At 45.9% G+C, this 24749-nt stretch overlaps 1 protein-coding gene across 2 annotated transcripts in view; it reads left to right on the top strand.

The window, feature by feature from the left end:
- RASSF3 (Ras association domain family member 3) overlaps window positions 1-24749 on the top strand; it is a 113797-nt gene that overhangs the window by 36860 nt on the left and 52188 nt on the right. The window contains exon 1 of one of the 2 annotated variants that reach the window (XM_062609481.1): window positions 22961-23265. The exons of the other annotated variant lie outside the window; for it this stretch is intronic. Within the exon in view, the coding sequence (XP_062465465.1) occupies window positions 23137-23265 (129 nt within the window). The 5' untranslated portion in view covers window positions 22961-23136. Of the gene's footprint in view, window positions 1-22960; window positions 23266-24749 lie in introns of those variants that run through there. 2 annotated transcript variants of the gene reach the window in all.

Below are 24749 nucleotides of genomic sequence, written 5' to 3'. Positions count from 1 at the left end.
CCTTTGTGCATCTTCGTTTCTACTGGGATAACAATTTTGTTTTGAAATGTAATTATGTTTTAAAAAAACCCAAATAATCTTGTATGCACAAAGCACTATTTTGAAGTTGTTATATTGGCATTTATATGCTGGCACAGTTGAGATCTTCCCTTGTAAAGGGACACGGCATCTTTATACTTGCATAACTTCCTCTCCACAGGGAGATCATTATCCTGAGTATGATGGTAGACAGATGATTTAAGACCTAACTCTGTACTGCCTAAGACCATTTTAGACTGCTCAGGCAATATGAATATATCTCCTGCTTGGTCCAGGTGATATAAACTGCACTTGGTCCTGCTGTAGTGACATTGTGGTGCCCTCAGTGCAGCAGAGCTTGAGGCTCAGGTGTAGTTCCTGGTCCTGGATGCTCATTTGTGCCCATACACTATTGCATGTTCCCCCTCACCCTTCCACTCCCAGCAGTGCAGTACTGCTGCTTTTGGGCAATGTTGGTTTGATATGGGTCAGGGAAACGGGGCTTCTAATGTTTGCTCTTGCAAAGCCTGATCAGAGCTTTGGTTCACAACACAGCTTGTGAACAGTGCTGTCAGCACAACAAGGGCTGGGTGTTGTGATGTGGCTGAAACACCTTAAACTCCACATAGCCCCAAACAAATGTCCTGATGAGCCACACTTTGAGAATCTGGGCTTAGGATTTCCCTTATGGGGAACAGGAATTTCTTACAGTCTCTTAACTGCTAATTTTGCAAAAGGAGTCAGATTTCTGAGGGATTTCCATCCTGTGCAATTCTGCCAGTGGCTGGAGCACTGTGATGCGCCCATGAGTGGCTGGAGTCTCAGAACCTGGAATATGAACACGCTGCTTGATCAAGTCATTGCAGCTCAAAACACCTGAACTTTGAGCTCCTTTCCGTGTGTGTGTGTGTGTGTGTGTGTGTGTGTGTGTACACACATACCTTATACAAAGTCTAAGAAATTCCATTATACAGCTATTCTGAGAGATCACTAAGGCTGCAGGTTAAATATGTACAAATGAAACTCTCCATTTCAAACACAGTGCAAGTACCCGGTGGCAGAAATACTGGCTCAGGTGAAAAGGGGATGGTGTTTTGTTAGTTGTGTGGCCTGAAGTGTTTCCTTCCTGAAAAGGCTTCCTATAGAGATTAAAGAGGAAATGATGGATATAAGTTCTCTGTGACCTTGCAACACAGCGCTCAGAGCTGCGCAGAAGAGTTGCCAGCTTCCTCTAGGAACAGAGGGGGATGAACAGAGCTCCTCTCCTGTGCTACTACATTGCCCATTACAGGAGCAGCACCTTCTGTCTGACATTGCCATGGGCTTCTCAAAGTCTAAGAAGTATCAAAGCCATTATGCAGATTTTCATTTTTCCCCCCCTTTTTTTTCACCCAAGATGGATCAAAATGGTAAAATCTCTTATGTGTGAGCCACAGATACAATTTCTGTTCTCCTTCAAGACGACAAACCTTCCCAAAGAGGTCTCATTGCACTCAGATTTACCCAAAGACAGAGGGGTGTTCAGAGATGAGGTTTGTACAAGATCTGGGGCCCTTGGTAAAGTACAGAAAGGGATACAGGCTTTCCCAAATGGCTTGGGATGATAATACCCCCAAGATCGCATCAAAACACATGAATCTGCTGTGGAGAAGACTGAGAGGATCTCACAGTGCAAACACAGACACTTCTGGACCTGGCTGCCACTGAGGTTATCGTATAAATGTAACTTCCTACTCAGAGGCTGGGTATTTTGACATCTCTTTTCAAAAATAACCCCTCTGGGGGAAGAGAATGAGAACATGGAGCAAAATATCATGATGGCCATGTGTACAGCTCTTGGTTAATTATGAAAGCTATGCTGAGCTATTAGTTGCTTTCCTCTATAACTTTAGGTAGTGGAGTGTACTCTGTACAATGTGTGTGGGTTTTATGGATTTTGCATTTCAATTCCCTGTTAAACCTGGCTATGCTTGGTGGTAGTTGAAAGGAAAAGAGGAAAAGTGAATTATGTTTGTTTTGGCAGGTGGATCATTGTTTCATTTCTGCCAGTGACTGGGAAAACTTGTAAGCCAAACCTGAAGCTGATTTTGGTTCTAATTGTGTATATTGCTCAGGCTACTTTTATGGTAAAAAAGAAAAGCTTTGTTAGATTATATGATCTAGAAATTAGTCCCAAGCTTTCCAAAACTAATTTGAGAGTACCTACAACAGTTCTTGGGGCCCCAGCATCTGCAGCCTTCCTTCACAGGGGTATTGTTAAAGTGGGCTTTGACAATACTGACTGAAGATCTTTAAATCAGAAATTAATTGCGACGTTTTTAAGCAGTTTCACTTACTACATCAGATACTTGGACTTCTTCAGTATTCTCGGCTGTAGGCATCATGGAAAAGTCTTGTCTAGACTACTGAGGCAGCAGCTGAATATTGCAAGTAAGGCAAATCCAAAAGATACATTTAAAGGAGGAGCACTTTTTGAAATTAAAAATGGATCTTAAAGCCCACTAAATAAAGACTGGATGAGGCATGTGGTGAGGGGACCTGTATCATAATCTGTCCAATAACATAATACAAAAATTAATACAGCTAACAGAGTGGATTTCAGCTTGTTGGCACCTGGTGGGAATTTCCAGCCCATAGAAGCAATCACAGTCGTGTTGTTACACCATTATGGTTTTTAAACGTTACTTAAAAATCACAGGTTTTTGATCAGTCAATCTATCTTTAGACTCTTTTTTCTTAAGCTGAGGTTCTTGGTTTTTTTTTCCATTGAACATACTTGGATAATATACAGGCCTGACCTTTCAAACAGAAAGGTAGCGAGATCACTGCTTAAAGAGCACTGCTTTAGCCCAGAGATCAATTATTGGTTGTTTAGCAACCAGATCAACTGCAGTCAAACCGCTCTGGTTTTCTAGTTACGTAGAAGAAGCAGACAAGGCTTCAGATTCCAGGAAAATACTGCTATTAGACGAGGGGGACATTTGAATTGCACTTTCGATTTGTGCACAGTTACGTGTTTTCACATTCAGGAGGTCTGTGTAGTATCCCTAGAAAATGATACACGTTTCCTTAGTGATGTGGCCCTCTTCAACCTGCTGTTTTGTGATTATAAGATCAATGTTCTTCTCCCACCGTTTATTTCTAACACAGACCATACTAACCACACACATTTTCCCACAGTCCTTTCAATTTCTGCTGTCAGTGTTGTGCCGGATGTAGGGTGTAAAATACGAACTGCATCTTTTTTATTGTGGCAGATTTCTTCCTAATTCAAAGTTATTTCTGTCTTCCCAGTGTCTCACAGGCTTGGCAGAGCACGGATGATCACATTACGCATGTAATACAAGTAGTACAGGCTTGCATGTCCTGTGATTTCCAGGTGGTTCTCAGATATCCAAATAGCATTGGCTAACTGTGTTGGAGATGTTCAAGGAGAACTGAAGTTTTATGTGTTGTATAAGTTATATAGGGTGATGTAGCAGCACACTGATGTAAGAGGTGGGGCTAGCAACAGGCCAGGATCCTGAGGGGTGGGATTGTGATAGTTTGCAGCAGAGATAACAACACAGTTTCTTTCTTATCTTGAGGGTAGATTTTCAACATGCAGATCAGGATAGTGATCAGTAGGACTGGTTTTGATGAGGGGTGTGTAGGCAAAACGATGTGGGCTGCCTGCATCAAAATGTGCATGCTTAACGAGGGATATTTTGCTGTTGTATGCTGTAGATTACGATTGTACATGAAAGCTGCACAGTTACTGGTTGATAAATCACTATGATAATGTCGTGAGGGCCTTACTTAGCCCTCAAAGCATGCAAAGAAAATGAGCACTGGCTGGGAAACTGCTAAGTGAGGGGTGAATGTCGGCCCCTCCAAGTCTGTCCTGGTGCAATCCTAGCACTGAGTTTTCCCAAAGGTCCATGTGCCATAGATGACAGATGGACAGCTAAACTTCACCTTCGTGTTAGAGACAGGCTGGTAAACAGGGTGTCAGTGGCTTTCCTTCCCCCTTCACAGGCTTGCTGAGTATTTATTTTGTATCCATAAAATACGTCACTATGAATGGAATTACCAGCAGCCACGTCAGGCCTGTGCTAGCCTGTTAATCCACAGGGGTGACTGGTTTTCAAGTAGAACAAGAGTCTAAAGAAATACTTAATCTCATGCACTTTCCAGTGTGCTTGTTCATGAGGCTAATTCTATTTTGCATTTGAATGCTCAGGAAGGTGGCTGGGCTGGTGACATGACTGCAGACTACTTAATTCACCCCATGTAAGCCTGCCCTAAGTAAATAATAAGCAGTGAGAGTTGATTGGAAGAGAAAGGACTGTTGTGGAACTCACATCCCATTTTCTCATCCCAATTGCCTAAAATATTCTTGGAGCTCCAATCGGTCTCTCTTTTTGTTTTTGCTTTGTTGTTTTTTTTTTACAGTATCAGGCTTCTTTTGTTGACTTACAGCATTAGCAGCTGTTGGAAATACTCAGAGAAGAGATTGCTGCTGCCTTTTCAGTGCAGGAAGAGCATGATGCAAAACCTTCCCCCGTGGGGAAGGAAGGTGGGGAGTGGTTTTTGATTATTTTCAATGATAACATTGCTGGGTGAAGGTCATAGAATCATAGAATAGTTAGGGCTGGAAAGGACCTTAAGATCATCAAGTTCCAACCCCCTGCCATGGGCAGGGACACTTCACACTAAACCATATCACCCAAAGCTCTGTCCAGCCTGGCCTTGAACACCACCAGGGATGGAGCATTCACAGCTTCTCTGGGCAAGCCATTCCAGTGCCTCACCACCCTTACAGTAAAGAACTTCCTCCTTATATCCAACCTAAACTTCCCCTGTTTAAGTTTTAACCCGTTACCCCTTGTCCTATCACTACAGTCCCTAATGAGGAGTCTCTCCCCAGCATCCCTATAGGCCCCCTTCAGATACTGGAAGGCTGCTATGAGGTCTCCACGCAGCCTTCTCTTCTCCAGGCTGAACAGCCCCAACTTCCTCAGCCTGTCTTCATACAGGAGGTGCTCCAAACCCTGATCATCCTCGTGGCCTCCTCTGGACTTGTTCCAACAGTTCCATGTCCTTTTTATGTTGAGGACACCAGAACTGCACACAATGCTCCAGGTGAGGTCTCACAAGAGCAGAGTAGAGGGGCAGGGTCACCTCCTTCGACCTGCTGGTCACGCTCCTTTTGATGCAGCCCAGGATACGGTTGCTTTCTGGGCTGCGAGCGCACACTGAAGCCGGCTCATGTTCCTTTTCTCATCAACCAGCACCCCCAAGTCCTTCTCCTTGGGCTGCTCTGAATCTCTTCTCTGCCCAACCTGTAGCTGTGCCTGGGATTGCTCTGACCCAGGTGTAGGACCTTGCACTTGGCATGGTTAAACTTCATAAGGTTGGCATCAGCCCACCTCACAAGTGTGTCAAGGTCCCTCTGGATGGCATTCCTTCCCTCCAGGGTATCAACCGAACCACACAGCTTGGTGTCATTGGCAAACTTGCTGAGGGTGCACTCAATCCCACTGTCCATGTCAGCAATGAACATGTTGAACAAGACCGGTCCCAACACCGATCCCTGAGGGACACCACTCATATGAGATATGAAAATAATTGTTCTCAGTCTTTGATCCAAGGATCTTGCCAACCAGCAGCTCCACAGACGGCTGTTAGGAGACCAGGTAGAGAACAGAGCCCTATGTTGTTCTGATGCAGTTCTGTTTGTCTTACAGGAATGTAAAGCCTTGTTTCCCAGAGAGTAGGAATCAAACAACAGGAGGTAGCGTTTTTCCTTACTGATTCATGGCTTCCTCTGGGAATATTTCCTAAAAGCTGCTCCCCAGACTTCTCTGTGCAGAGGAGCCTGTCTGTTTGCATGACTCAGTTTCTCCCCAGCTCATCATGTGCGCTGCATGGTGATTCCCCTTCTCCCAGGGATTTGTTCTTCAGTGAAGCTCTATTCTTGTATGCGTTGTCTCACATCAGTCTGCTCCACAGGAAGTGTGGATAAGAATTTACCTGTTCCCCATTTACTCTGCAAATAGTGTGTCTAAGCATGTAAAAATACAGCGTTGCAGTAAGTTTTAATGCTTACTCGGAAGAGTGAAACTATTACCAGTTACGTGTCGTTTAAAAGTGATGTTAATACAATAATTCTAGTTAAACTTCTGGGGAGTAGTCCTCTTGTTCCTATCCAAAGTGTAAGCAAGCAGATGGCTTTCCCAGGACTTCAGAACAGATGGATTTCCCAGTAGATGGATTTTCCAGGATCCCAGATACTGGATTCCTTTAACACTTGTGGAAGATCTCAAGTCACTCTGCTGTGTTTCCTTCTCTCTTTTTTATTTAAGCTATTGTAAGCCTCTGTTCCTGCAGCGCAGGTCCCAGTGGGGATCCTGCACCTCTGGTTCCTGTGAGCTTCTAATCCTTTCCTGCCAAGCAAAAGAAGCTGCCCAGATACAAAGGCTGTTTTGTTGTTTCTTCTGAGAGCAGAGACAGAGCTACAAAACCAATATTCCAGCAAAGTTTTTAGATTTGGTTTGTTCCATGAAGAATATGCGGTGGTCAGGTGTTTTGTTTGCTTTAGGGTTTTATTTTATTTTATTTCCATGGATGTTTATTTCACAAAGGATGTAGCAATCCTGTCAAAAAAATGATACAAAGTCCCTTTATTGCTTCATTCAAAATATATACCTTATACTACGGTTACGCTATACCAGCTGAGATTCTTGATCCAGCAGTAGTTTTGTACTTTGATCACCTTTCACCATGACCTTTAGATTTCTTATGACTTGTGACCTGGTTCTTAACCAAGAAACAGGCCTCTCCTAAGGATGAGTTTTGGGTTAGCTCCTGGCCCAGATGATCCTGGAGCCATGCTACTTGGAAGCCGGACAGTGCCCCAAGAAGATAAACCCAACTGGTCTGTGCATGCCCTTCTTGGATAATCCCTATGGAAAAATGGAAAGAAACATCTCCTTTTTACTTTTGAGAAGAGAATTTTCATTATGGGACCCCAAGAGATCTTCAAACACATACGTTACAACTAGTCTTGTGAGCCAGTGGAGAGCTGCAGATGCCAATATTGGGTATTTTTCCTACTTGATGTGCTGCAGTCAGCTGGATAAATGGATGCAATTATTTGCTTTGCCTAAATCATATCCCACGTTTCTTCATCTCTTTCTCTGCTAGTGCTTGCAAATGTGTATGTAGCTATGGCAAATCCCCTTTTAAGGCTTTGTCTTCTCTGACAGAGTGTTTGTTTACTGCAAGATAAATATCATTGATGATTTTGCTTTACAGTCCTAAGTGAGAACAAAGCAGTGGTGATAGTTACCATGGGGCAGCAGGATGAGGTCAGCACTGTGCATCCTGCCTGGGGCAGACATCTCCTACCTGACTTCAGGATAAAATTATGTTGCCTTGATTTCACTAAGCTTTTCTATCACAAGAACTTTATCAGACAATTCTGCAGCATTATTGTCTGGGTAAGGAAGACCAGGCTGAACACTACTTTTGCATTTCCCAGTGTTCTAAACTGGAGTTTAGAGGAACATTGCTCAGTCCATACTCCACTATGAGTTTTCCATTTGCACTGTCCTCTCCCCTCGACCTTCCTTTTGCCATCCTGACTAATATTTTCCTTTACAGTAACCTTGAAGAAAGTTTTCCTTATCTGCGTATGTGACTAATCAGTAAGGTCTTCTGATTATTATAAAGTAATTTGTTGGAGGTAGGAATTAGAGCGTGAAACTGGAACTGAGGAAGCCAGATCTGCAGTCCTTGCTCTGCTAATGACTGATTAGATACGGCCTTCAGGAAGTCGATTTGGCCTTGGCTTTCAGATGTGCTGATTTAATTTTTAGTCTTTCGCCTCCAGCTTTCTTTTCTTCCCTCGTCTGGTGGGAGGGGGGTGTCCATGGTATACAAACCTGCTATTTCGTTTTGCCTCAAATATGTCTTAGTCTGGAGAGTCACAAGTAGAAGGTTTTGGAAACACTGATGTTGTGAATAACGCTTCTTACCCATCTGCTGCTCATAGTCACACTGAGGGTGAGCTCTTTCTTGCAAAGCAGTATGGGTGAATAAATGCACCATGTGGCACAGTTACATTCTGAGAACTTGATTGTTTCTTCTTTATCTTTGACCCATGACTTCTATGGATATTCCTGAATTTGTTAAAGAATCCATAATCTGGGGAGGGAGAGTCAGGGCAAATTCATAACATTGAGGATTGCAGACACGGTAGATAGGGTAAATACAGCGGTGACTCTGTATGAGAGAATGAATGGAGTAAAATCTCTGGCAGCTGCATTTGTGAACTGTGATTTTACTAAGTTCTTTATATTTTTTCCCCCACAATTAACAGATATAGCTAGAGACAGGAATGATTTATTGGAGTGAATGAATACAAAAATAAGTGGTTTGGAAATACCTAGGATCCATATTTCCAGTTGCAGTTAGGCAGCTGAAGTTAGGCAGCTGCTGTCTGTTTGAGGAGTGTCCTTGACATTACTCTCTGGGGGTAGGTCAGGGGTCCTGTCCTTTGCCTGAAGCTCCTTTCTGGGATCCTGTGCTTCATCTCCCATCATCTCTCAAGCTTCCCAAGCTGTGCTGGGCTGCACAGCCCTCACAGCTTCCCCCGCATCAACCTGCGACCCTCAGAGACAGTGGGCTTCAAACCCTTGCTGCCAGGTCCTTCTGCCCTGCACCCTCATCCCACGTGTGCATCCCCCATGGTGGGGCTGGAGAGAGGAGAAACCTTCACTGGTAGAGAAAGAGGAAGAGAGAAACAGAAAAGGGACAAGAGGGGCTGACACATGCCATCTGGATTTTTTTATTCTTGTCTCTCTCTGTCTCCCATCATGCAGTCTGGACCTCCCAGGGCAGCCTCAACCTTGGGTTTGAGAATCATCTGTCCATCATATTTGAAAAATCATGGTAGTCAGGTGAAGTTTCCGACAACTGGAAAAAGGGAAATATAACCCCCATTGTCAAGAAGGGGAAAACAGATGACCAAGGGAATTACAGACCAGTCAGTCTCACCTCTGTGCCTGGCAAAATCTTGGAGCAGATTCTCCTGGAAGGCATGCTAAGGCACATGAAAATCAACAAGGTGCTTGGTGACAGCCAGCATGGCTTGACTAAGGGGAAGTCCTGCCTGACCAATTTGGTGGCCTTCTATGATGGGGCTACAGAATGGATGGACAGAGGTGGAGCAGTTGATGTCATCTGGACCTGTGTAAAGCGTTCGACACTGTCCCATACAACATCCGTGTCTCTAAATTGGAGAGACATCAATTTGATGGATGGACCACTCGGTGGATAAAGAACTGGCTGGATGGCCGCACACAGAGAGTTGTGGTCAATGGCTCAATGTCCGTCTGGAGACCAGTAACGAGTGGTGTCCCTCAGGGATCGGTGTTGGGACCGGTCTTGTTCAACATCTTTGTTGGTGACATGGACAATGGGACTGAGTGCGCCCTCAGGAAGTTTGCTGATGACACCAAGCTGTGTGGTTCGGTTGATACCCTGGAGGGAAGGAATGCCATCCAGAGGGACCTTGACACACTTGTGAGGTGGGCTGATGCCAACCTCATGAAGTTCAACCATGCCAAGTGCAAGGTCCTACACCTGGGTCGGAGCAATCCCAGGCACAGCTATAGGTTGGGCAGAGAAGAGATTCAGAGCAGCCCAAGGAGAAGGACCTGGGGGATGAGAAATTGAACGTGAGCTGGCTTCAGTGTGCGCTCGCAGCCCAGAAAGCAACCGTATCCTGGGCTGCATTAAAAGGAGCGTGACCAACAGGTCGAAGGAGGTGATCCTGCCCCTCTACTCTGCTCTTGTGAGACCTCACCTGGAGTATTGTGTGCAGTTCTGGTGTCCTCAACATAAAAAGGACATGGAACTGTTGGAACAAGTCCAGAGGAGGCCACGAGGATGATCAGGGGACTGGAGCACCTCCTGTATGAAGACAGGCTGAGGAAGTTGGGGCTGTTCAGCCTGGAGAAGAGAAGGCTGTGTGGAGACCTCATAGCAGCCTTCCAGTATCTGAAGGGGGGCTGTAGGGATGCTGGGGAGGGACTCTTCATTAGGGACTGTAGTGATAGGACAAGGGGTAACGGGTTCAAACTTGAACAGGGGAAGTTTAGATTTGGTATAAGGAGGAAATTCTTTCCTGTAAGGGTGGTGAGGCACTGGAATGGGTTGCCCAGGGAGGTTGTGAATGCTCCATCCCTGGCAGTATTCAAGACCAGGTTGGACAAGGCCTTGGGTGATATGGTTTAGTGTGAGGTGTCCCTGCCCACGGCAGGGGGGTTGGAACTTGATCTTAAGGTCCTTTCCAACCCTAACTATTCTGTGATTCTATGAATCATTACTTTGGTTAGACAATGAAAAAGGAGATGTGGGATCCAGCAGGGTTTTGCCACAGCAGACCCAGTTTCATTAACAGTTTGTAAACATTTATTAACCATCTTCTTTTTGTCTTTGAAGTGTCCTCAAACTGCAGTTTTGAGCCTTCTTTGGACTGTGATTGCCTGCTGGGCAGTCAGCACAGTGTGTCACAGAGCTGGGGTCAGGAACTGCCCCGCACCCTCAGCCAGAAAAAGAAGTTACCAGACACGGGGCTCTGATGAAGGGAAGTGTTTGTGCCTCCATCCCACCCACCCCCAGGCTACCTGAATTTTAAGATGAGTTGGCTGTGCTCCATCACTTGGCAGCATTTCATAGAGAAGCCCTCTAGACTGTGCTAAAGCACTGTGCATATGGCGGTCCTTCCTGGTCATTCCAAACTCTTCCCCACACTTTCGTTTCTTTTCAGTCACCTGTGGGGTTTGGCTGCAATTAGGAAGGAAAATATTTCTGGCAGTTCTGCTGCAGTCAGATTTGGCAGTTTCACTGGTTACTTCCAGTAATTATCTCCATGTCACAGATATGCCCTCGGTGCCAGTTTTAGGAAACCCTTCCACCTTTCTGGTGTTTGAGTAAGGAAATGGATGCTTTAGGAAATTGCTTTCTTCTGAGAACAGCCCCTTCTTTACAAACACTTTTAATAAGGTCTTTTGGAAAAGGCTGCATTCGAAATTTGAAGTATGTTGATGTGCAAATCATTTCAATAGCTGATCTGCACTCTTTTGGCAGGGCTGCGGGAGGCTGTTTGCTCTGCTTCCAGCTGCCTGCTTCGTTTTGGCAGCCGCATGCCTCCTGGCCCAGATGCCTGCAGCCTCTTGTCCAAGTTAGGAGCTAGACAAACTTCACACACCATCCTGTAAATGCCCCTCAGCTTATTATCTAAGTGAAGAATTAGACCTAAAACTCAGGCAGCCTTTTGCCTCCCCAGGTTATCTTAAATGGACCCAGTAAAGCTGGATTATGGATTCACAGTGGTGGATGAGCCCACTGGATTCCCACCGGGGAGGTGGGTAAATTGTCATGTTTCCTTGTAAGGGTATCAAGCCCAACTGCAGAGCAGTGATGAACGCTGCTAGCCGGGCTGAGCAAGAGCAGGCAGGCCTTTGAAAGCAGCAAAGCACATGCAGGCAGATCCTCCCAAAAGAGCAGATGCTGAAGCAGATGTTCAGGCAACACAGGACTGCTGAGCACAGCATGGAGGAGATTGCTTCTTAGGTACTGCTCACAGTGCTCGGGTGCCTCTGTCCCAGATCATCACAGCCCTGCCACAGACCTCTTTGTAAGAAAGTTGTGCAGAGTTTTCCTAAGTTAGTTTAAAAACAGGTCTTTGAAACAGTCTTTAAAAATGCTTTCAGGCCCAAACAAAATGAAAGTAAATGGCCTAATGCATACAGCAAAGCATTTTAGCGTTGTTCTGCTGTGATACATTCGGTGACGTCTCTGACACGTTTAAGGTCTACAAGTAGGCTGCAAGTTCACTCATTGCTTTCTGACCTTGAGGTACAAACCACTTTCAATTACCCTGAGACTCTGCTAATTTGATTGCATGTCAAGGGAAGGGAGGAGCACCCGCAGTGTTAAATTACCTGAACATATGGACATAGGGACACATCTGCACATCTGTTGACTCACAGGAACATAACCTCTCTTTGGCAATGTGTTACTGTGGTTTCCCTACATGTCTGGCACTCCAGACAGAGAGTGCAGGCAGGAAGACAAGGTGCTGGACCGTGATTCAGTGGGGGTCTGCTATTGGTACAAGAGGCAGAGAGTAAATGATGGGAATAAGCGCTGATCAGTAGAACTCAAAGAAAATGTGTGAAGAACAAAGACAATCCCTTTTAAAACAAAACCCATGCACTGGTCTTGCTGGATGCAGTGTTTTGACAGTTGTTGTTAGTGGGATTGCTTTTGTAATGGCAGCTACCTGGGCAGACCTGGGATCCAATTGGTTTATGGCACAAAAGGAAGCGTTTGTGGCTCACACTGTCTGCTGCTTTGGGCCCCAGAGTACTCTGTTCCTCTCCTACATTGAGCTTTCCAGTCTCTGACTAGTGACACCTTACCTTGGTATGGCTACAGGAGTTCCCCACTGCCCCGGTGCCCAGCCTGTTTTCCTCTTGGGGATCTCCATTTCGCCCCGAGGGGTGGCTCAGCTGATGGAGCAGCTGCTGCACTGTGGCACATTTCAGCCTGGTGCTATTAAAAAACAACAAAAAACACCCCAAATTAGTTCCAGTTTATCTTAAACATCTTAGCCCTAAACTGAGGCAGTCCAGCAGCTGCTTTGCCGACAGCTGAGCCGCCTGTGCAAAAGGACCAGGAACCTCTGGGAGAGGTTCAGATGGATAGGCAAGCGCAAGAGTAACTACTTGTGTCAGACCTCAGTCTCTCGGTGCGGAGGTTGTGTGTGTGGCACATCTCAACATAGCAAAGAAAATCTGAGCTGCGGAAGATGTCCTTGTGAGCCTGTAAGAGAGAGGGTTTATGTCGGTGACAGAAAAGAGAACATGTTGAAACAAAGTGTTCAAATGTTGTAAGAAAACAGCTATATTTAGCTGCTCTAAAAATTGCTTAGTACCAGACATGAAGGAAATGGTGGTGGCAACCTACACTCCTCCAGTTTCACCTGTTGTGGTGTTTCTTAAGCCTTGGAATACCTATAAAATAAGTAAAAAAGCTGTTAAACCTTCCCCAGAAGAGATGGGAAACAAAGTAAATTCACTTGCTGAAGCAGCTATTGCTGAACTATGAATTGACCTTGAGCTGTGTCGATTTGCTGTAATGCAAACCATCTGCACGCTGAAACAATTAAAGCCTTCAGATCTCCTAGGAGTTTCCTTCCTCCGATTATAACTTATGTGCTGTGGTAAAAGCATAGAGGTAAACAGCTAGTTAGCGTGGACCTCTGTGTCTGTGTAATTTTATGGTGCAGCACATACAAAACCATTTTCATTTGAAGTGGCAGTCAGCTTTCAAGTAGAAAATATAGCACATGCTTGATTCCGAACGCTGGAGTCATAGCTTGTAAAACAGCCTGTGTTAGACACATCTGCTTCACCTCCTCTGCTTCCCTTCCCCCAGCTTCTCCTAAGGATATACCATTTTCTGGGATTTTTAGCCAAGTTTTCAGAAGGCACAGGTCGTGCTGGAGAGGCAGGGCTCAAATACAGATTCTTCTTATGTAACGCCTCCGTGCACATGCCTGACTTAAACCCGCCTGCCTTCTCAAACAGCGGCACATAAATAGCGCTTCTGTGCAGTGAGTCTGTGGCCATGGCTGAAGAAAAAGGGTTGGATAACAATTACAAGTGAGTTTATAGAAATCTTGCTTACTTTGTACCTACTTCAGTTTCCAGAAGCTTATAAAGCCTTAAAAAATAAATCTACAGCCATGGCATCAGAGTCTGGACATTGCTGCAGTGGGAAAATACCAGAAATGTTGCTTCTGTAGTATTGCTGTGTCCTGCAATTGGCAGAATTTCATATCAAAAGCTCTGCAGTGTAAAACCTATTTTTACACATTCTTCCATCATTTGTCTGTCCAGATGATAGCAGCGCAACAATCTCAAGTGCTCCCCAAATCATGCAAGCTTGCTAAATTAAGAAAATAATTCTGTTTTCTACAAATAGGTTTAGGGTTTTTTGTCTGATATTAGAAAATGAGTTTAGAAACGTTAACATTAGAAACAATGTAAACATAAGCGATGACTATAAAAATAAATAAATTAAATATTTTGCTTTGAAAGTTAAGATTGACAAATAATGAGGGGATGAAGCACAGCCGCTGAGCCAGGCATGACTGTTTGTCTCTGTGGCCAAAGGCCTCCAACCCTGTGTGACCCTTGGGAGTAACCTAAGGGAGTGACCCTGGGCTTCACACAGGTCCACATTTCTCAGAGCAGGCTGTTTCCTACACCCCCATACACATGGACTCAAGATATGGTGTGCATGTTTTATGGGTTCAAATTGCCTGGAAAATGTGAGGGAGGCTGAGGGCGCGATGCTGGCTGGGGTAGTGTAAGAGGATGGAGCTGGGGAGACCACACTGCAGGATGGTGTAATTTCTTGTGCTGTTTACCCCTGGAAGCACTTCTGAGGTTTGTTTTGAAGGTAGCGCACCGATTTGCTGTAAAAGAGGGCCCACAAATGAAGTAACGTGTAGAATAAGATTATCACAGCACCAGACCCTGGGACCAAGCTGGGAAGCTGTATTATTTAGGAGTGTAGGTCCAAGTCCTGTAAATATTAGGTCACATATACATGTTTTGTATAAAAGGCTCTCTATAACAAATAGACATAAGCATATCAAATGCCAGATTTGCAGTTTCCTTTGTGACCTAAATACTGACCTGTGTCTGACCTATGCTGCAGGCTAGAGAAGTAACAAGGGTCTTGGTCATGCCCTGCATCAGGGCTGGGGGCATGTGTTAAGCTCGAGGCAGTCAGTCATGAAAGAGGCATCTCCCAGCTTACAAGCACATGCCTTTAAGACCCAAATATATCCTCTTTGTGTTTTATTTTGTACAGCATCAGGGGTTTTCCATTAACGAAACAGATAAAAATAAGTGACATCAGCTTCCCTGCATCAGCCCAGGGCTCAGGTCCTGACCTCCTCACCCATCGCAGGACCAGACACGGCAGCAGGCAGAGGTATAAACAGCTTTTCCCTCGGGTTAGATGGTGCTCCTCCTGCATCTAAGTGCAAATGTTATTTTGTTCCCCTCTGGTCATCTCTTTCACCCCCACAAAGTGCTGTCGCTACATCTGATGAAGAAAACGTAGGCAGAGAAGAGCAAGGACCATATTAAAGCAGGATGTCTCTGACAAGGCTACAGCCCATGTGGTTCGCAGCTCTGCTGGACTTTTCATTGATGTAAGGCATCCCCTCTCCTCCCTTCCTGTTCCCTCCATAGGTGAAGACACGAGACTGACTTTGAATCTCATAAATTGAAGACCTGAGATGCTGCGTGTACGCCATTCCACAAGTTTGGAAGAAAAAAAGGCACCACTGTATTTTCTGTTTCTCCTTTTCTAGTTCTCCGTTATCTTCTCAGCCTTTCTACTTATGCTTTCTTTACCTGCCCTTTCAAGTCGAGTACTTTTCCCATCATTTTCCTTTCTAATTTTTCAGTATATTTTTCTCTGCATATTCCTTCAAAATTAGAAACGTGTATCTCAGCTTTCCTAGACACATGCTCTTCTTCCATCCAGAAATTTCCCTGGCTATTTGTTTTGGGATTTTCAGGAATTCTGGAGAGAAAAATCTGATTCAAAATACTACCTTTTTTTTTTCTTCTTCAGTTTTTGCCTATTTCTCACTTCAGCTTTTTTCCATTCCCTACAATCCTGTCTCTTCTTTAAACTTCCTCCCTCTGCACCAGTGCTCTCGCAGTGAGGGAGGAAGAGCATGACAGCAAAAGTGGGAATCAGGAAGCTCTTGGGCCTTGGGGCATGGACTCAATATGAAAAACGTCAGTGAAGTTTAGCAAAAAGAAGGCCTGATTCAGGGCAGAATTTTCAAAGGGGGTCCCATCCCACTGGAAATGTGAACGACGTTCATCTTGTGCAGCACTGCAGCAATACTGGGGGTGGGGGGAAACATTGCATTAGCAATTAGCAAACCTTGCATTAGCAGCTGGCAGCTCCTCCGTTTCCTGCTGGGCTTGCAAGCCTGTGGAGCCAGTGGGCAGGCAGGGACACGCAAACAGGGCTGCCCGGCTGCGGGCTGGTGAGGCTGGCTCAGCAGGCGTAGGACACTGCATTCGAGGCCAGGTTTTTCCAGCTAAGGGTGGAGTGGATGGGTTAGGCATTTCAGCAACAAGCTGTCAGATCTGTTGTCCTGTCGAACAGCACTGTCTTCCTAGGATGCTTGTCTTCACGGGCTGCTGTCAAGATGATTTACTAGAAAGTCCTAAACTTGTGCGGGCAGTCTTTAGGGAGTTTCTACATATCAATCACAACCAGACAGAGCGAAATGTCATCTTGTACACAGTCTGACAGGACAATTTCTTGTTCTTTGTCTGGGAAATAACAATGGGGACATGATTCCCTGACCAGAAGGCCCCTTCCCCCACCAATTCACCAGTTTGAGGACAGATGCTGGGAATCAGATTGCAGCTACAGTGCATTAGGGCTCACATTTTCGTGGTATCCACAAAGCATGCTGAGCTTCCACAGTTGTGGTTTCTATACTTGAAACAGAAGGTCCTAGTTAATTTTACTGCCCCGAGTATTTTTACATACTGTTAGCAATTAGGAACACAATTAAAGTAGGAGAATGTCTGTTTTCTGTACACTTTATTATAGAATATTTCCGTAAGATTATATTTTCTCTTCTAGTAGCATTACTGCTTCCCCTGGCAATGCATGGGTGCTTACAGAGAACTACATGACAGCGCTCCCAGGCCTTTGAGCTTCCCTTGCGCCAACCTTAGCTTATACTTGTGTCTGACTGTTCACATCAATGGGACTGTGTGGGTAAGGATGAATTCTTCACCTCTTTATTGAATTGGGGCATCTGGGCTACTTCTGGGTGCTGACAGACTTGTGACCTGACATTGTTAGGGCTGGCTACAGCATAAACTAAAAAGGCCATTGCTGCAGGGAACAGATTGCCATTTGCAACATGGTTCTCAGCTTTGAACTCTTACTACTACTGGCACATCCACTGATCTGTCTGTGCCACAGAAATCCAGCCTTTGAAATGAGAGTGAGGGTCAGGGCAAGACTCGCCTCAGTACATTTGCACAGCTCTCTGAAACGCTCTGACTGAATGTATGGCAGACATAAGAAATATTTGTTCATCGTTTGTATTAGAAAATCTACCTTTTCACATCTATGACAAGAAAGTACCTGCTTAATAATGCTGAAAGAAAAATGCACACAAGTACACCAGCAAATTGCTTTATGAGCCTCATCAAAATGTTTTCAAAGGCAGTGGAAGTCTTTCTGTAGGTCCTGGTGGGTTTTGGGGGTGGGTAGGATGTGTGAAGGTTGGTGCTCACACCCCATGAAAAGGCCAGACCTCATGGCAGTGTCTTCAAACTGCAAAAAATACTTCCTTGGTGAAGGCTGCAGTCTTACACTGGCCAATCTTGAGTCATCTTGCTAAGATGGATCAATGTTACTCACATCTTTTTGAAATAAAAAGGGGTATTTCTTGAATATTTGGGGAAACTGTCTAACCTGAGGATGAGGACAATTCCAGAACTGTCAGGAAGGTATAGTTTTATGTTTATAGCTTTAGGCAGCAACCAAGATAAAGAAGTCCCCAATCCTCCTAAGTGTATGCATATTTAAAATACAAGTAACAGTATTGATTTCACTGACTGTGGATGTGGGGAGATGGGCACATATTCGCAGCATTGTAAAAAAGGAGACAAGCGCAATCGCCTCATTCCATCCCCATCAAAATAATGTAGGTCTGAGTGCTCCAAGCACAACCCCTAGATGGGATGGGGGAGGTGAACTCGCTCTGAGTTCTGTTATCTTCTGACCAGTCCAAGTATAGCAGATGAGGACCGCAGATTTGGTGCATGCCTGCAAGCATGTGAACATTAGAGTAAGAAAGAAAGGGATTACATGGGTTGTTTTTAGTTTCCAGGTTTCCCTTGTATTTTGAGGATTTTGGATGAAGGAGTTGTACCAAGGGGGTTAAGGTCTGGGCAAAATTAAGAATTTTAGGAACCAGAAAAGGATTCCTGACAATGCCATCTAAGGTTGTATCTGCCACAGCGAGTATGTGTCCCCATAGCATTTCTTCACCAGGAGATGGAGAGAGGCTGTTTAGCTGGCTCCTGTTTGTTCCCAGTCTGCACTCATGTGCCTGTGCGGCTGGAATGACCTTGTTTGAATTAACAAGTCGCTGAGTATGACTGGAAGGGTAATTGTCATTGCTGCCAGTGGTACTAAACAGACCTGAGCTATTAATTCAAGACAAATGGGAGAAATGAGTAAACAGAAAGTTTAGTGAGGTAAGGAAACTACAGGCCTGTGTGGATGCTCTGTGTTGGTTGTATTTCAACTTGATTGCTTTGCTTTGATCATTTGAAATTACCACCGTTTTCAGCTGGAATGTAGAAAAAAAATCAACTCACTCTATTTCTAAATTATTTAGATTTTAAAGGGATAGCCTATTGCAAACTATCTTTCTTCCTCTGTGACTTGTTTTTGGGTAATCTTTGCTATACAGCTATAAATTACATAATGAACATCATGGAATACTTATTTTTCCTGTAAACATATTACAAAGAAGCCAAATCCAACATGCTATTAGGTAGTAATCCTTTTGGATTTCTAAGCATATCTTAAGATTCAGTATGTCCCATAGGGACCAATCATCACTAAAGCTATGTCCACCATGAAGCCTTTACAGGATCGGGGCCAGGGCTTGCAAAGACATGTGAAGGCAGAAAATGAGAGGCAGAAAGAGGCCCACAGGGCTCCAGAAGTGACCAAAAGGGTTCTGAAGTAGACAGGGGCTGGGGGCATCTTGCAAATTGATAGTCATTATAATTCTGAATACTGCTAGGATCATTAATGAAGCTCTTCCTGCAAAACACTGGTGAAACTGGGGGGATACTAATGTAGGTTTAGAGGGGTGAAGGAAGTTTAGTCCCCATTACTGTGTTTATCTTAATAGAAATATAGTCTTAAATGCTGCAGGACTCTCCAAGCCCATGCCCTATCTTGCTTTAGGTCTCCTGCTCCTTTGATCCAGTGCCTTTTGATGTGGTCTGGTAAAAATCTGGAGAAAAGACTAAGGCTTGTGTGCAGAAGTGAGCATCTTGGTCCAGGGCCTCAAAGCAGCATTGCTGGCTAAGTGAATGTTTAGTAGCTTTCCCGTTTTAATGAGTCCTCCCAGTTTCTCTGTCAGCAGGCAGAGGGGATGTTTTAGAAACATGTAAACATCATGCAGTTCCCGATGGAGTAAATGTAAACTCTATAGGATGTTTTATCAGTTGTCCCTTTGTTTAGTCTGGGAAGCAGAAGAATGGGGGGAACAAAAAGAGTCCTCAAATACTCAAAAGGTTGCTAGAGAAACTGTTCTCTTTCTTTTGCTAAGAAGCAAATGGGCAAGGTTAATGATTTAAAACGGGGTGTTAAGAAAAACTTTCTTAGTCAATAAACAGCTTAAACACTGGAAGGAATGACCCTTAAGGGAGATACTACACTACTGTACTGGGTTTCGAAAACGGATTAGCTGAAAGTCTGTTAGGGATGGTTTCAAGTACTTGGTTCTTCTTCAGAGCTGGGGATGAATTTACTGAGCTGCCCCTTGTAATCCTGTTCAACCATGCTTTCCTGTGGTATTGTGATCACTTCAGTGAAGTGGTATTTTAATCCAAATAAACAAATGAAGCTGCAGGAGCTTGTGAAGCATTCCACATTTATGCAATTTGATGTCTGGTTCTGAGGGTTATTTCAGTTATGGTAGTTGGAAGTCCTAATCCTTGCCAGATTCATAAAATTATTCACACCTGTTTCGCCATTCAGGGAGTCCAGCTTTCATTTCCACTTTTCTGGAAGCTATATATGATGTTTCATTTCTCTGAGCAGATTCTCCAAAACCACAACATGATTTAAAGTTGAATTTTATCCTTGAATGTTACAGCGATTTAAAATATCGTTTCCTCCCTTACACAAGACATAACTGTATATCACACAGGGTATCTTTGCCTCTGATCGCTTTATATTAATATTTTATTCCTGAGACTCTTGCTTTGGAACACAGGGTGCCCATTACTATTTTTGGTTGTAGTACGTGAGTTACCACTTTTAACTAGCTTGAACGGGCTACAGTTAAAAAATATCCTGAAATGCCATCTGTATCGGCAAGCTTTAATGAAAAAGTTTATTTTCCTTTTCTTCCCAGGTGCACTTGTACTTCTTGCTACTCAAACTTAGTTATGCACTTATGAAAACCCCAGCAGCTCACTCTTCTTGCCAGTTGGCCAGGTGACCCTGTGATAACTGACTGCCAGCTTAATTTCTCACGGGACTGAATTATTTCTTGGAAGGACTGATTTGGAGCCTCACAGTGCTTTTCTCTCTCCTGTGCCACATTCCTTGGCTTTTAACTTCACTATTTTTACCTAATGCTTCAATAATTCTCCTTAAGAACATGTATGCTTTCAGAAAGCTTATTGCTAACTTTATCTTGAGACATGGCTGTCTTTGGCAAGTAAACAAAGACAAGGCAAGTTAAGGTAAAATTAAGTAGTTAATTTGAGATGGTAGAAAAGCACTTGTCTGGGGACAGAGACCTTAAAAATATAAATATAGCCTGGTAAAAGTGAAATCCACAGGTATACCAATTCATCTTTAAGTATCAGCCTTGCAAAATACTTGGTAAGATTTGGATATGTGATTTGCAAGCACCAAACAAAACAAAATCGAAATGCATCGCATCTGTTTGAGCCTTCATGTGAATTTTTGGATTCAGGGTCACATCTGAAAAAAACATGAAAGTAAAAAATAACTGTCAAAAATTAAAAATCACAGAAAAAAATTATCACTGTCAAAATTAGTAGGCTTAAAAACGGAACTAGAGCTGAGGAGTGAACTCATGTTGGAAGATAGGTCACAAAGAAGTTAGGCATATTTTGTCCATCATTCTTTGTTGCAACAGGATAAAATAATACTGTAAATCACAGAGAAGGTGAATGCTGTGCCTTGCTGCCACAGAACATATAAACTCGAGCCCAGGACTTGCAACTGAGTCGCTTAAAATCCTTCATAACTGTGATCGTGGCCAGGGGCATTTTATCCAAAAGCTTTGTAAACTGAGGTTATCGGGTCTTGGACAGGTTCAGAGGCAAGCCCAGCACATCTCTGGTGGGACTTCTTTTTGGCACAGGGCTGGTCTTGGCGAGCCAGGTAACACAAAGCTCATTTGTCTAAAGCAAGCATTTTAATGTTTTAGTCGCATTCAAGTAACTTGGCATTAAACTTAAAGCTATCTCAAATACCATGGGGCTTTACATTGCCAACAAGTAGGCTCAAGGTCTGACACATTCACATCTATGCTGCTGAACTCAATTACTTGTTTCTAAAAGCTATACAACCTTCTAATCTGCCAGATGCCAAACTCCACAGAAAAAATCTGGTCATTCATCGAGAATCAGCATTGGTAGGAAAGTAAGGATTTAACTCCTCCCAAACTGGTGAACTGGCTTAAGTTCTTGGTGTGAGTTGTTCTGGTGTTGAGGTGACTTTATCAATACATACAGCATATTGGTGCAGGTAGAGCACCAATCTGACAGCAGCAGACCCAGATCCTGCTCGAGTGAGGGGCTAGGAATGGCTACACATGGAAGATGAGGAGTTTGTATGGGGGCAGCACGCTGGGGACGGGGAAGAGGGAAAGGAGACGTTAGCTGCTGATGTCCAGATATGTCTGTGGCTGAGTGCTGAGACCATGTGAGCTGATGTACTGGCTCAGACTGCAGCTTGGTAAACACACAGCTTCAAATCTGTTTTATCTAAGGCTGAAAGGTGCAGCCTGCCCTCCTTCCTGCTCCCCACAGCCCCACCTCCGGGGGTTTGCTGCGGCAGTGAGTGACTGATGTGACTCACTTCCCCCCGTGGGACCACTGGTGGCACTGGGGACAGCAGGAACGCCGGGCTGAGGGCAAGCAGGAAAGGCAAGCCTGCTTTTTTGGGCAGCTGCGTAGCCTTAGGAAGCCATACCTTAAGCCCAGTATCCTGTCGGTGACAGTGACCAGCCCTAGATAAATTAAAGGAACACATGAGAAACTCTGAAGCAGGTAATTACAGAGCAACTTGGCCTTCAGGGTTTGTCTATAATATCCCCCGTTAACGATGAGTTTGATGTACGCCCTGCATGTTATCAGAACTTTTGTGCTTTTAAATACGTTTTCCAGTTGCAGCCTTGGATATCCTTGCTATCTATACACATATCTAATCTCTGCCGAGTCTTCACAAGCCTCACTCCTTGCTACATCCTGGGGCCACGAATTCCAGCGACTTAATAACATTCTGTGGGCCTGATCGTGCGAGAGGCCAGCGCCAGCCACCCACAGCAGCTGCGGGAACTCAGAAGTCTTTCCTGCTCAGCACGGTTGGGTCTGCTAGTGCTTGCGAAGCTTAAACTCCAAGATCACTGGGAGAACAGTTCGGGAAAGGCTTGCAGTTATTTTGCCACTGCTCATCTTTTCATGACTTCCTTCTTGCGGGCGCACAGGAGGGTGAAATCGGGTAACTACTGGGGGAAGGTTTGGGAACTTCTTTAGCAAGCCCCTCACCTGCCTCGCTGCTTGTAAGCAAGGAGGGGGAGCCGAGCTACCAGCAGCACAAGCCCGGCGGGAGGGCGCGCAACACCGCTCCTCTCCTCTCACCTCCCCTGCCCGCCCGCCTCCCCCGGGCAGCGGCTGCCGGACGCCGCCTGGGCCGGGCCGGGCCGGGCCGGTGTTTCGGGCCCGGAGCGGGGGAGAGAAGCGGTCGTCCCCGCCCCTCACCTGCTGCCCGTGCGGGCGGGGCTCGAAGCGGCCCTGAGCGCGGAAACTTGTGGAGCAGGAAGGGAGCGGAGGGCGGGAGCGGGTTTGTTAGAGCGATGGCTCCTCCTCCTGTGCCCTAGACCCGGCGGCGCTGGGCGAGTGAACGGCAGCGGCGGGGCTCCATGTGGCGGCCGGGACGCCGCTCTCCGCCGCCCGGCCCCAGCAGCACCAGCCGCCGTTGCTGCCGATGACCTGGACCAGCAGCATGAGCAGTGGCTACAGCAGCCTAGAGGAGGAGGAGTCCGAGGAGTTCTTCTTCACCGCCCGCACCTCCTTCTTCAGGAGGCCGCCGGGCAAGACCCGCGCCGACCCGCAAGTAAGTGCAGTGCGCCGGGCTGAGGGGCGGCCTCGCCCCGCGGGGCAGCTGCAGCCGGGCCGGGCCGCGCCGCTTCCCTCCGGCCTCGGCCTCCACGTGTCCGCCGCCCCCTCCCCCACGGGGAAGGGCCGCGGGAGCCGTTGGGCGCCGGGACGGAGCAGGGGGAGGCCCCGGGCGGAGCTGCCCGCAGCGGGCTGCGAGCGGGGCTCCTGCGCCGGACCCCTGTGAGGCGGCCCGGCAGCTCGGAGGGCCCGGCCGGTGCCCCGCTCGGGAGCCGGCCTGAGGGGTCCGGCGGGATGGGACGGGATGGGATGTGATCCGATCGAACATCACATGTTTCTGAGGTGAATAACAGCGCTATCAGCCCCGCTGTCGGCTCTGCCGCCGGGGTACGGCGGGGCTGCCTCTTCACCGCTCTCGGAGCTCGTTTCGAGATGAATGACAGCCTCTTCAGCTGTTTTGTTGGCAGAGGAAGGCCCTCAGAAGTGTTTTAAGTGCCGTGGTTTAAGCATTCAAGTTCAGGAAATCAAATGCCAAGTGGGCTTTGAAGTGAAGAACTGATTAAAAACAAAGCAAAAGCCCCAAACCAGCCCCTTTTGTGGTCAGTATTGAAGTTCCAGTGAAGGACCCGCAGGGTACAGGCAGAGCGAGAAGTGTTGGTGTGTTGGGGAAGCCTTGCCATAGCAATACCAGCCCCGCTCTCCTAGGAGCAAAGCTCGAGTCGGGGATACGAAATGGAACAGTCCCTGTCTGATGCAGAGCAGTCGTTAAACCATGCAGGGTAAATGTCACGTTTCTTGTTTAGCAGTCCAGCCCCTCTCGTTTTGCCCTTCCCAAAATGCAGATCACTTTCTAGAGCTAGTTTGTATTTCTGGAAACTACGAGCTAGGGAGCCTATCTGGTTTATGCTAGCTCTTGTCTTGTCCCACCGACATCTATGTCTTTTCTCTGTTAAGCCTGTTTCATAGTGCAGACCCCTGGTGTTTTTTCGCCGCTGCACTTTGGTGCTGATGTTACTGCTGCTGTGGACACCTAGCTATAAACTTGCTTGTTGAAGCCTGGATAACTCGGGTTCCCTCTGGTTCACCTGTGTGGCTTGTAGGGACCCATCGTTCGCTGCCCACAGCTGTGCCTCTAGGCTACATAGTGCTGCACAGAGCCAGCCTTGGTTTATGTTTCTCCGAGGTTCGCCATCTATTATGCCCCATCTGTGATTTGTTTAAAACTTGAGCCCTCTAACCATCCCTCGGGACATTCCAGCCCCCATTCGAGGAAGTGCACAGAACTTTCTTGAGCTTTGGCTTCCTTTGCAAAGTTTGGCAGGGAGCCTTGGGCGCACCCTGTCCCTACACCTGAGCTCAGGCATCTTTTGCCAATGGGCTGGGACCAGCTTTTTTATCAGGTCCTGGCTGGTTCCCAAGGGCGCTTCTCGCTGCACCCCTCCTCAGGGGTCTCCTTATCACCCCTCTTTAGTTTCAGCCTCC

The sequence above is a fragment of the Pezoporus occidentalis genome, unplaced genomic scaffold (genome assembly GCF_034315485.1).
Source record: "Pezoporus occidentalis ecotype Australia unplaced genomic scaffold, CSIRO_AGI_Poc_V1 ctg138, whole genome shotgun sequence".
In the NCBI taxonomy this organism is placed as follows: Eukaryota; Metazoa; Chordata; class Aves; order Psittaciformes; family Psittacidae; genus Pezoporus; species Pezoporus occidentalis.
The sequence above is the reverse complement of the archived record's forward strand: the minus strand, read 5'-3'. Positions and strand labels throughout refer to the sequence as shown.